General features: G+C 46.8%; 1 protein-coding gene across 3 annotated transcripts in view; it reads left to right on the forward strand.

Annotated features, from left to right (window-relative positions):
- MDGA1 (MAM domain containing glycosylphosphatidylinositol anchor 1) overlaps positions 1–13,307 on the forward strand; it is a 152,706-nt gene that overhangs the window by 117,506 nt on the left and 21,893 nt on the right. For 2 of the 3 annotated variants that reach the window (XM_061470920.1, XM_061470918.1), the window contains exons 11-14: positions 722–899; positions 1,944–1,967; positions 9,613–9,765; positions 10,995–11,129. In XM_061470920.1, coding sequence (XP_061326904.1) covers positions 722–899; positions 1,944–1,967; positions 9,613–9,765; positions 10,995–11,129 — 490 coding nt within the window. Of the gene's footprint in view, positions 1–721; positions 937–1,943; positions 1,968–9,612; positions 9,766–10,994; positions 11,130–13,307 lie in introns of those variants that run through there. The other variant, XM_061470919.1, reaches the window with a different exon arrangement.

Consider the following 13,307-nt stretch of genomic DNA (forward strand, 5'->3'; position numbering starts at 1 on the left):
CCTGACTGGGTTTAAACCACGACACCGTGGCAGGGAATTTTCACTGTCACGTAATTCATCATTTTTAGTGGTGGTGGTTTTGACAACAGTATTTTCCCCATTATTTTCTTGAAAATTCCATACTGCCTTAGCAAACTGAACAATGTTCAGCTAGCAAGGTTCAGCTCCTTCCAGCTGGCAACAGAGAAGGAGGGAGCCTATCCACTGACTTCAACTAGACCCCTTGCTCTGGTCTCTGAAGGGTGCTGAGGAAGCATGTCAGTAGACAGGTCCCAGCGAGGAACTACATTAAATGTCGTGGCAGCCAGGCAGCAAATGAATGAATTCTGCAGCACTGATTGTGAACTGAAAGGTATCTTGGCAAAATGTCATGCTGTGTGTGCACAGGATTTCAGTGCACTAATAGAGGTGAGTTGGGTTCATTCCTCCCCTCTTGGAGATATTGGTTCCAACCTGCAGTTGCTCTAGGACTTGTAGTTCAAGTTGTCCCCCAGTCAGAGCAACCCCAAGTCTTCCCTTCAAGGAGAGCTCAGGCTCCTGATCACTGGTTTGTACCACAGGTGAGAATTTTCAAAGTAATTCTGCATGAATATCTTATTAATAAACCAGGTGTACTTGTCTGTATAGGCAGAGGAGGAACAGGGTGTTAGACAGTGGATAGGATCCCTCAAGTTTCCAGTTTCAGGATTTTCATAACATTATGGGTTCTTTTTCTATGCAGCTGGCTCAGAGAAACACCATCCAGACCTTCATTCCTGTGCAGAAAATGGAGAAAGGCCTGTTGCTGGAGCATGTCTTGCCCAACCTGAAAGTGCCTCAGAGCTATGAAGTTCGTCTGACACCCATCACCAGCTTTGGGGCTGGAGATATGGCTACCCGCATCATCCGGTACATGGAACGTAGGTGTCTCCTCCTCGGTCCTGGCTGCAAGAGCAGGTCTGAGCCTCAGGCCCAGGGACATGGGCATGCTTAGATGTTGTCTCCTGTGACCCTTAGGTGGATCTCTCTGCTCTATGAAGTTTTGATGGCACAGTGCTATCACATTTTATCACAGCAAAAACCATGTTTTGGTTGTTGTCATCAATGCAGAGCACTAGATAGAGACCTCTGAGGGTTTCTGTCCTTCACTCAGCAGTTCTGACTCCCACTCTCCACTCTGTGGGCAGGAGAGCCCCAAAGCCCCTTTCCCCCATCAGGCCAGGCTGCAGCTTGCCATGGTATGGTGGCATATTTTAGAGGACAGTCACTGGACACTGCATATTAGCCACATGCCCATAAAAGTAAGAGGGTTTCAGGGTTTTTTCGGTTCTTTCCAGAGTTGAATGCGCAGTTCACTAGTAAACCTGTAGGTCTCTCCAATACCTGAATCCCAGATCATCCCGATGGTATACATTGACCATGCTTCTTTCCCCAGCATCCCAACAACTCACAACTCCCCCTGTTCCCTCAACCCTCTGATTTCTTTACTCCCCTCAGAAGTTTGGACCCTCTATTTCAGCAGGAAGTACAGATCCCCCTCCTCCTGTGTTTGCATGATTTCACAAAACCCTCTTGTCCTGTGGAATGACATCTGGTGTCCCCAGCATAGCTGTTGTCTCAGACTTCCACAGTGTCTCAAACTAATTTGATGACCCTCTTTGATACCAGACTTTGGTATCTTAGTGGGTGCTATCTCAGTGGTGCTCCAGAAACTGCTTGGGTTGCCATAAGGGTTCCCCTGTGCAATCCTGGGATCACCCCTTGGGTGGGGTTTTCTTAAGGTCTGTTACTGCTTGATTCACATTGAGCATCTTCTTCCATCACCAAGGCAGACACCAAGCACTTCTGTTTCGCAGAGATGCTGCTAGGAACATCTATGACCCTTCTCGATGTGTTTATTTTCAGACTTTGTGATTTGAGGGAGTACTACCTGTTCTGACTTGTTTTTCTGTTTCCTCTTCCAGCAATCAACTATCCCAACCCAACAGGTAAGTAGCAAGACCTCCTTTGTATTTGTTTGGAATGTAATGCATGCTAGTCTTAAGTGCTCCAGCAGATCAGGAATACACAGCTGCCTTTGCCAAACCTTTTTCCCCAAAAGAGAATGAAATTGCATACATGAATACTTCCAGCATATAATGCCATTTTTTTGTACCTGGAGTTACTGCCAGAAGATATACACCAGAGATATGCCTCCCACTCACACCTCTTTGACTGTGTGATCTTGAACCCACCCTCCCCTTAACATTAGCAATTTGCATCCAGTAAGCATTTAAAGTTATGAAATGTTGCCCAAAATATCTGTATTTAAGCAATGTTTATCTCCCATCCTCTTCTGACCAGGAATGATACCACTTAACATCTCTGCAGGCTGACATCTCTGCAGTCTCCAGCTCAGATGTGGTTCCTCTTGCAAGCTCCTTGAGCACAGTCCCTTCCTTCTTCCCCTCAAGTGTCACCACTGTTTACTTGCTTATTTACCTTCTGGTCATTCCTGCCAAAATAAAGGCCCACCTTTATTGATCACCAAGAGTTCCCATTGATTTTAAAAGTAGAATGCACAATGTCTCAGAATCATGGTCTTTAACAAGAGTATGATGGTGCCCACAAAGCATAAAAGAGGATTTCTAGTATGCTTTAAGTACTGATGGAGTGATCTTCAGGGGAAGAAACAAAGCCCCTTTGCTTTGACTGCCAGATATGAGCCCAGCAAAAGCTCTTGAGCAGAGATAGGCAGACTACTTGCTTTTGGTCCATGGTGAACAGATGATTCCACGTAGCTGATTCTTTCTCCTGTTTCCAGCTACTGAGTCAGCATTCAGTCTTTTTATCTATTATTCTGTATATGTATAGGCAAGCGCTACTGCTTCACTGCAGAGTGGCAGTGAGGAGAAGCCAGGGTTAGGCAATGGCAGCCAGGAATCAGGGGATGGTGTTATCTTGTTGAGACAGCCATGAGGCATTCACTCTTGCGAGTTCACACCCTGAGGGTAGTTTGATGAACCGTACCCTGCCTGAGAGCAGGAGCTTCTTACATAGTCAAAAGGATTTTGTGGCTCTGATTCCTGATTCCCTTTGCTTTGCTTTTCACCACTTTCTGGGGAAAATTTAAATATTCTTCAGAATTCCCAGTGAGAAGACTCACTGGGAAACCCTGGGCCTATTGCCAGGCACACACTTCAGAACGTGTCCCTTGGTACTAGCTGGAGGAGGCAAACATCCCAGCCCGCACGTGGAACTGACAAAACCTGGCCTTTTGCCACTTGCTTTTACACTGCATAAATCACTGTTAAAGCCAGGGCAACTTCAGTCCTAATTGTGTCAGTCTCTTGGGGTCTTTGTAAACTAAGCCTTCAGTCTGCTCACCTAGGATTGCTATGGCAGCTTGAGTGAGATGAGAACAACTGCATGAAATTTGCCTGTGGTGGAGCATAACTCAGCCACGCTTGTATTTTCATGCAGTAAATCCAACACTTCAAGTTTCTGTTTGCTACAAGTTACCCAGCCTGTGGTATATATTAGGACATGGGTTTATGCCTTGAGATTGACTGCATAAATACTTGTTTTCAAAGATGCCCCTTCCTTTTCATCTACTGCCAGTGGAATGTGAGCCCAAAGGCCTCTGGGCCACAGCTCAGTTCCCAGATTTTCATCCTAATACATGGAAATCCATGCTACTACCGCCTGTTTTCCCACTTCCCCTGCTATCACCACCTCCAGGGAAAAGACTTGGCACAGCATTGTAAAAGTATCTTCATGCTAGGCTGCCCAGCCAAATTCTGGGAGCAAACATTGAGAGCTCTCAAGTGAAAGGCAAAGATTAGATGATTAATGCCTCTGGCAGCCTGATCCAAGGGCATGCACAATGGTGATTAATTTACAAACTCTGAGAGTCACTTAATGCAATTATTTCTTCATGCATTTTCTTTCTCAGCCTAACAAGATGTTAATGACATTGGGGCAGGCATGCATGTAGCATGGCTACAGAGCCAGGTAATGGGGTTATTAAGCAATAACAAAGTAAAAGCAGAGGAAGTGAACAAAAGACATTGAGGATTTCAAACATTTAGAGGTTAGTGGCAAGAGTGACTGTAACTCTTAAAAATCAGTTAATCTGGTTCTAAAAAAAACCCAGAATTTATCTTTAAAAAAACTGCCTTAGAATTATCTTAATTCTACGGTATTACCGTAAAGATCTCTTTGAATAACTGATCATTGGAATGCCATGACCAAATTCCAGTGCTGGGCAACTCCCATTGTCCTTCTTACTTTTCCCATGCAATTTCCTTTGGATATAGCCTTCACTTTCTAACCCAGACCGTGCAGTGCCGCCTAACAAGCTATTCCAGCTCATCAGCAGTGGATGGTTTGGTTTCCCTGGCTCTAGCAAGATGTAGCCTTGCAACCTTGATGATGAAGGCATCAAGAAGCATATGGGTTTGTTGTTTGTTTTTCCTTTTGGCCAGTGTGTCTTGCCCTTCCAGAGCAGCAACACTATTTCTCATGTATCTGCAGTCTGGCTGTGTGTGGTGCTAAAATGTTCTGGGATCATGAAAAAGTACAGTGAGTGGTGATAAGTACCAGATGCTGGTTGTTGTAGATTATCCAAGGCTCCTTGCTTAATCTCTGGTGCTTGTGTGTCCCATCTCTGATAATGCCTCATAGTCCAGAGGAATCTGAGTTTTTTGCCCCATGAGCATGCGAGATTGAGATGTGAACCTGTTGTCCAGAGTTGGATTCCTCAAATCTGTGCCCATTCCTCAGGAATGTGTATAACAAGAAGGCGAAAAAAGGTGACTGCCACCAATTCCTGTATCCTGATAGGAAAGAGGACTGTATGGGCCATATTATCCCCTTGTTGCAGATGGAGATATTAAAGCAAATGGCAATCCAGTATGACCCAACCTGTTATGGTATTGTGAAGCTTGCTTCTATTACTGGTTAAAAATACTTTAGAAACTTACCACAGTAGATGCTTTTTCTTAGATCTCAGCGTACGTTGAGGTTGCAATACAGTTTTCATTGTCTTCATCATCTAGATGGGGAAACTGATCTCCAGAGGGTAAACGATAGCCTGTGGGTCACACAGCAAGTCTGCAACAGAGCTGAGGCTCGAAGCATGGTCCCTTATATTCCAAGCCAATTTCAGTCATCAGATCACAGCTAAACGACAAAGGCAATTTTATTCAAGTGCATTCTATCTGCTATTCACCCATGGTCTGCATCTAGAACAGGATGATTGTTATTTGTATTCGTCTGGCAGACAGTATTTTAGGTCCAGGGATGGCTTCTCCTTAAGGACTTTAAATGAAAACCTCCCTTATGTTTCTCAAGAAGGCAAAGTAACAACAAATACTAATAGCCACATCGAAGGGTCTCTCCACAGGGCATGCAGGGAGGTGTCTGTAACCGGGAGCAAACATCTCTGCACTTTGAGCTGCTGCCACTGAAAAGCCTGCCAAGGAAATCTGTTTGGTGAAGACAGCACTAACTCCAACCTTTGAGGAACCAGTTCCCCTGCCACCTCCACCTCGCCTCTGACAATCCAGAGAACAACTTCTGTGTTCAATATTTAAATCCACTGTTTAGTTTTTAAACGGGAAGCTTCCTTTGCACCACAGTGCTGAGCCAGGATCCCTGGCAGATGGTGTGAGTCTGCAGGAAGGTCTGCTTCACACAGCCGAGGTCAACAGTTAGATCACCACTGTGGCCTCTGAGACACCCAGCAGGTCAGTTAAAGGTTTTCTTTGCAGCTGTATCTACCAGGTTTCCCCTTGTGAGCCTTACTCATAACAGTCCAGAGCTAATGTGCTGGCAGTAGTCCTAAACCACACCAACATCTCTCAGTTATTCTGGGCACCTTCACTTCTAGTTCAGAGAAATGCGAGAGCTTTGCCTTCCTGTGGCTTGTTTTAAACCAAAGGACCAGGAGTCAGAGCGTTTGGATTCTGTTTACAGTTTTGGCACTGCCTTCTGTGACCTTAAATGTGCTTCTCTATACTTTTGTGCATCTGTTTCCCTGTATGTAATGCAGGAGATTTATAGAAAGAGGCATTACTACCTCATAGAGATGTTAAGAAGCCTTGTTCATTAGTTGTTGCAAAGTGCCTTGAGATCCCAACTTAAGCAGAGGCAATGTGCTGTAGTTACAAACTCCTGCACAGCAAATGGTGCTGCACATAAGCTTGATCACATTGTGGTACCTGTGGGATATCTAGGACCCTTTTCTACTTTCTGATCTCTACCTCCTCTAAGTAGCTGCATCTGAATGAGAGGAGAGGATGGAGTCAGAGCCCTGTTTTGGCATTAGAAGAGCTCTCTTCAAGCTTTTAAGTCTTCTTCTATGAGCAGTCTTCTCCCATGGGTGTAGGGGATTTCTTACAAGTGAAGCAGATGACACAACCAGGCCTCGACAGTAGGCTGGGAATACTGTCCTCAGTCCTCTTGTCTTGCACAGCTCTCTGATTTCCACCTGAGCCTGGACTTTCTTTTGGTTTCTGGGCCTTGCCATTTAAGGGTTTACTCCTTCTCAATCAGTTGCCTGGCTGGCCTCTATGTTAGAACTTTATTCCTTGTTACGGGAATTTTGTGCTGGAGAAAGATGTCCCCTTTCTCCTCTGAAGGTCCCAGGTGCAAACCATCACAGTCCCTTTGACTGAAAAAGGACATTCATGGTGGATCCTGCTGGGTAGGATAATGACATCATAAGAGAAAACTTGTGTCTTTTAAACGAAACGTAGCTGGCAACTGTCCTGGGTTCAGCAGTAGCAGTCATTTTTTCTCCTTCTTGGTAGCTGGTGCAGTGCAGTGTTTTGACTTTCAGCTCGGGAACAGAGCTGATAACAAGGATGTTTTGGTTTGGCCAAGGACTTTGTGAGCCTCATGCTCTGCCAGGGAGGAGGGGAAGCCAGGAGGAAGCAGAGACAGGACACCTGACCCAAACTGACCAAAGAGGTATTCCATACCACAGCACGTCATGCCCAGGATGTAACTGGGAGTTAGCCGGAAGGGCTGGGAGACTGCAGGGTTGGAGGAGGTATCGGTCGGTGCTTGGTCGGGGGCTGGGGGGCCGAGTTATCGGTTGGTTGGTGGTGAGGTGTTGTATTCTCTTCCCTTGTTATTTCCATTATCATTGTTATTATTGGTAGTAGCAGTAGTGATTTGTGTTATACCTTAGTTACTAAACTGTTCTTATCTCAACACGTGGGAGTTGCATTCTTTTTGATTCTCCTCTCCGTCCCTCCGGGAGCAGGGGGAGGGAAAGAAGGGGGGAAGTGAGCGAACGAGTTACCTGACTGGGTTTAAACCACGACAGCAACCTATGAGCTGGAGCCACACAAATGTTTGTTTTGATGGAAAGAAGTCAGGGGCATTAGAGCAACACAGAAATAACAGAAAGCTTTTGGGCTCCGGACCATCCTCTGAGGAGCAGTGGGTGTCTGATACAGCCACAAGCTCCCTTCTCTCAGCCATGAGAGCTGGGGAAGGACACTTAGAAGCTGATTTCTCACTCTTTTCTCCCCATCCCGTGTAGTTGCCCCACCTCAGACCCTGCCAGCATCTGTCCTGTCATCTGCTTCCCCCTCCTCCTTCCTCCTTCATCTCCAGCTGCCGTGTGACCCTCTGTGCTCAGCGCTGCAGAGCAGTGGCTAATTTGGATTAGGAAGCTAATTAGAAATGAGCAGACTGTACAGAAAGCACTTAGCCAGGGTTAATCAGCAGTTAAGTGGCCGGCCCAGATGAGCTCCCAATGGCTGTACTCAGCTCGCAGGAGCAGCATTTCCCCCTGAGCTTACAGAAAACCCAGCTGCCCTGGTCCATGAACCGAGCCCTTGGCTTGCAGCACAGTGCCCAACCTATGGTGGCAAAGACCTTTATCTGAGCCATAGCAGGAGGCTGCCTTCACTTTTCTCACAGCTTTGGTGGGATGCTGGACAACGACAGGCAAGAAGGGGAGCCCACTTTCCTACCACAGGGGTGTGCAGGCTGTTGATTTGTTTGGATGATGATCTGTTTGGATGATTTGTTTGGATTTTCATTTCCAAATGAGAGGGGATGCAGAAGGCCTTGGCTGCAGAGTAGGAACCAGGAGGTGTAGCATCTCAGAGTCAAGATGCTGTTTATTCGTGGGTGGTCTTTCCTCTCTGGTACAAGATGGCAGATTTTGGTGTGCATGGGTAGGTGTGTGAAATTCCTACATCACAAAGTTCCACACTGGGAGCTTTTGGCCCTGGCATTACAGAAAGCCCATCCCATCCTTGGCACCCAGCCCATAGGTTGCTGACCCTGCTCTGCCCTACATGTTTTGCCAGTCACCCATGCTAGGACAGAGAGCTTCCTGCCCAGGAACCAGAGCAAACCATCAATGAAGATACAGGAGCCCAAGTAGACATTTGGGCTTCTCTTCATCTGGGCATGATAGCAGGAACAGTGAGGGGGGGTAAACCCCAGCAAGTTGAACCTTGTACCAGCATGCCATGGATGAGGTTTCTAGCACTTCCCAAGCCTTTAGCAAGAGCCTTGATTTTCTCTCTGTATGTGTTCTTCCAGGGGTTTTTGAGTACTTTATCTTTCAGTTTCAGAGCACACATCCTTGCTTTTACATAAAGGCAGAAGGCAGAGATCTGTACTTACTGTGTCTGCACCACTCATGAGGTCTGAGATCCCACTCTCAGCCCATTCTCCAGCTCTGTTTTTTGCCCAGGGACCTTTCAGAGCACAAAGCACTTTTCACATCAGGTCTTGGACCGGTTTTCTCTTCTGCCTGTTTCCTCCATTTTTCTCCTACTGTGTCTGCAGTGTAAACCTGGTTCTTGGCCTTTTTTCTCTGTGGCTTGGGAACTACTTTTTTATCGCAGAGGTTACCATCTTCAGTCTGGTCAAGTCCAATTCATTCCAATCTCTGCAAGACGATATTGGGTTACGACTATGCACAAGATTTTTCACCTGTCTTACAATATTGCTGTAGGGTGTAACTGTCTCGTGGTAGTAATAAAAGCAAGCCCTGCTGCACACGTGGTTGATCCTACATAAAAATCTTTTACCTACATGACTTATTTTGTTAGGGGAACCAGCATAATTTGCAATATCAAATGTGCCTTTTAGCTGGTATAAATTGGATATACTCTAGCTAAATGACACATTCATAGCGCTGAGCTGACCTCTTCTCCACAGCTGAATTTTTTTCATGTGCACCATAGTTTAGTTAAATATATAGCCCAAAGAGGGGTCATCTGCTGGAAGTTTTTATGCTCTCCTGGGGAAATTATTCTATCATCAAGTTGTTCTGGTTGAAAAGCCTCTGTGGCCTGTTTGCCCTCAATGTTTTTTTTTTTACCCTCCTCTATGTTTGCCCCTTCAGACCTCCCAGCAGAATCTCTCTTTAGCCTTCTTCCATTTTGTCAAACCAACACATGCATCAACCTGGAATTAAGCCTTCCATAATCATACTAATCATGGATATATTCCTTTTCAGCCTCCTCCTGGGGTGGGGGGCTGCCCATCTGTCCCCAGCTTGATGCAGAACCTCAGTGGTGATGTAGCAGTGCTGTGAGACACGCTGCAGGCACCCAGGCACCCCTGGGGAGGAGGTTTGAGAAGCGTCAGCTGACCACCCCATTCCATTCCCCACAGATAATACTTGCCGCTTTGAGGATGAGAAGATCTGTGGCTTCATGCAGGACAAGATGGACAACTTTGACTGGACCCGGCAGAACGCCCTGACGCAGAACCCCAAGCGCACGGTCAACACGGGGCCCCCCACAGACATAAGTGGTACGCCGGAGGGTAAGCACACATTTGGGGTTCTTTTGGCTTGTCTGTGGAGGCGAGCTATAGGCCGCTGCTCGTCAGGAGTCTTACAGCTCTGGGAGCTGGTGGAGCACTGATCTGCTTTCCACACAACACGCTCCTCCTCTACACGGGGTGCAGGGAGCAAGCAGTTAATTTGCATGTTACTGATTGGCATTAAACACACAATTGAAACACCCACGACTTTGTTTAAGGGAATAGTGTGAGCATTAGTTCTTGTTACCAGCTAATTGCCTGCTGCCTAATTTCCTTGTCCCATCTGATGCTTAGTGTGAAGTCAGAAAAGGATGAGCAAGTAGGAGAACATCACTAACAACTAGAAACCATAATGCTGGTTTTAGACAGATGTTTCTTAAAGAAGGTCTTGTGGAGGCAGACAGATCTCCTTAGTACCAAGCAGGAGCATGAGAGACCAGGTGGGAGCTGCCTGTGGGGTGGCAGCATATGCCTCACCTCTAGCTGGAAGGGACTGCTGTCTTGTATTGCTCATGCTAGCTGTGCACAGAGTACATGCCCCCATTTCAGCTAGGCATTACTTTCCCCTTTCTCTAATGAGGAGAGTAAATTTGTATGCAAGCACATATGTCTGAACTCAGAAAAAATGGGAAACATCCAATGGCCAGATAAGGAAATGGCTTTTCCCATTAGTGTTCAGTAGACCAGCCTGATTGAGCATTGAAAACTATGCCAACAAATCAAATAGCTAATCTGTTCTTCCCTGAGTTGTTAACAACTACCTTGGTATTGTTCTCTTTAGACAACAAAGTTGCTTAGGCCAGATATACTGAATACTCACTCCCTCAGCTTGAGGCAGAGAAATTAGGCTGCAGTGTTTTCTCACTTGTTTTTCTGGTTTTCTCCTTACATGGTGCAGTCAGCTCTGGGGCTCCTCATACTGCAGGAGAAAGGCTCGTTTTGCACCCAGACAGATGTGTGTGCACATGTTCAAGCACTCATCTGCTGCATGACCTCACAGAGTGTCTGCTGGCATCCATCCTAAATCCTGCTCTCCTAAATACTGCAGAGGGGAGGCACTGCAAACATCCTGCAAGTGTCTATGGCTGGGATCACAGTGGGTGCAGAGCCGATGAGGAGAGCAAGGCCATGTCTCTGAGAGGAGGAGTGGTGTCCCAGCCTCCGGCATCCCATCACTTGCAGGAAGGGAGAAGCGGTGCCTTTCCCCACCTTTCCCTCTTGCTCTGCAGGTTATTACATGTTCATCGAGGCATCCCGGCCCCGGGTAACAGGAGACAAAGCCCGGCTCATCAGCCCCCTCTACAACATTACTGCCAAGTATTACTGTGTCTCCTTCTACTACCACATGTACGGGAAGCACATCGGTGAGTACCCTCTAGGGAAGAAAGGTAAATAGTGCAGGCTGTTGGGGGAGACCTTGTGCCTGCAGCCAGCAATTCAGGAGGGTGGGAGTCCTGTTCCAGTGCTCGAAGAACCAGGGTGGGATGCTGCTGTCAGATACTTGTCCTTTACCCACACACTAGCGGTGTCAGGGTTGTGAGGCTGTTGCAGCCTATCCTCAAGGCAGTATCTTGCAGTCAGCCACCACCCCTTCCCCTCTGGCTCAATCCTCCTGTACTATAAGGCTCCCTACTCTCCACAGAAAAGAGCATTGTACCCATGTGTGTACATTTTCCCCGCTCATGGCCACAGCCACCTTGCTCCAGGCAGCAGAACACCAGGTGAACGGTCCATCCATTGGAAGGGAGACAGAAGTGAAGGGGCTATGTGGGAGCAGAGAGCTCTCTGGTGGCTGCAGCTATTTTGGGGTGGGCAGGATTCATGTTCCTTCAACTGTGCCAAGGGTCTCTCTGCTCTGCCTGACTCCCTCCTCTCTAACTGCAGCAAGCGCCCCAGAAGCGCCTGGCACACTAATGAGTTTCCATATCCAGTCAAGGAGCAATTGCTAATTCGTCACCTCTTGATTATAATTTCATTAATTTGAATAATAGATGCACTCTTCCCAGGGCACACTGGGTTATTAATCACCTGCTGGACCGGAGCCTGACTGAAAAATCAGGGCCCAGGCAGGAATGTGTCCGCCCTTCAGTAAATGGGGTTAATTAAGAGTTCTCTGCTCAGCACCATTGATGTCACTGGGAGGGAACATGCTCCCACGTCTGGCCATCACATCTCTGCACGTGTGTGGCATGGCAGAGAGGTTAAGCTGCAAAATTTGGGATCTCCTTCTCTCAGTGGGGTTGAGGCTGAAACCCTGACCCCATGGATGCCAGGGGGTAAGGGCTGGGCTGCGGGTCACTGAGCAGGTCTGCATCTCTGTGTTTGGTCTGAGGGTTGCATTCATATTTGCTGTCTGCACTCAGAGTCTGGCTAAGTCAGAGATGTTTGCATTACCTGTATTCCCCCTACAGCCAGGCTGCTCCGTGCTGTCTTCATGTGGTGGCAGGTTGCTCAGGCAGAGCACTGGCAGTATAGGTGCACACTGGGTTTTCCCGGTCTTGCTCAGCTGACAGAATCCACTTGTAAATGCTGGCTGGCAAATTCCCTTGCTCCCTGCAGTTGCCCACCATGGTCAGTCAATTGCTGCCCAATTCCTACATGTCTTCCCCTGGAGGCTTTGAAAGGGATCTCATCTTTGTGATTGCAATGAAAGGTGGCCCAAACCAGTGGGAGACTGGCAAGGAAATAAGATATGGAAGGAAGAGGCTTCTTTTGCTTTGTTTCCTTTAGGAATACAGCTATGTGTCATATTTCCAAGTTCCTGAGGAAAGTAAAAGCCCATTAGCTTTTTCTTCCTTTTGAAACAAAGCTCTGTTTTACAGCTCTGGTGTGGTGGTCTGTCTGTAGATGGGGTGGAGTGAACATGACAGGGAATTAATTCATTACACGTTTTTGGCTTTTAGCGTTTTAACTCTTTATTCATTTGCTCCACCCACAAATTGCCCAGAGCAAAAGATACAGTGACTCCCAAGACCTTAGAAAGCCGTGGAGTGCAATCCTCTATTCCTCGGCTTCAGGCACCTTTTATACCTGTTGATTTTCCCTTCATGCTCCATGTTGCTGCTCCTGCCTGCTCCTCATTATTCCCCTTGTTGCACGAGGGGACTGATGAATCTGTACAAGGTAGATAGACTCTTTAATGCCATACAACGATTTCCAGGGTGGATGCTGCCGAGCTGAGAGCAAATAAATTATTTAAAAATTAGACTGACTAGATAGAGTCAGGGAATGAAAGAGAAAGAAATGAGAAGGTTATTTTCCTCTTGGACTGTGGAACATGTGTGCTGGTCTAGCAAACCCACAATATATCTGCCTGCAAATTGAACTTCAGTACTTCGTATCAGCTCTCTACTCAGGAGAGTATATCTTTCAGGCCAGTCATGATATTCTGTAATTGTTTTGGCTTCTGTTCTACATATCAGGGCACCAAGGTGAAACTGAGACCTCTCCAGGAAAATTCAGAAGGCCTGGTAATCCTAAAAATGCCTGGGTTTTAATATTCTCACTATGCTATTTACTAAATGTTATGCTACTTTTGGTTG

This window comes from Pezoporus flaviventris, unplaced genomic scaffold (genome assembly GCF_033815535.1).
Source record: "Pezoporus flaviventris isolate CSIRO_AGI_PZ_B2104156 unplaced genomic scaffold, CSIRO_AGI_Pfla_v1 ptg000066l, whole genome shotgun sequence".
In the NCBI taxonomy this organism is placed as follows: Eukaryota; Metazoa; Chordata; class Aves; order Psittaciformes; family Psittacidae; genus Pezoporus; species Pezoporus flaviventris.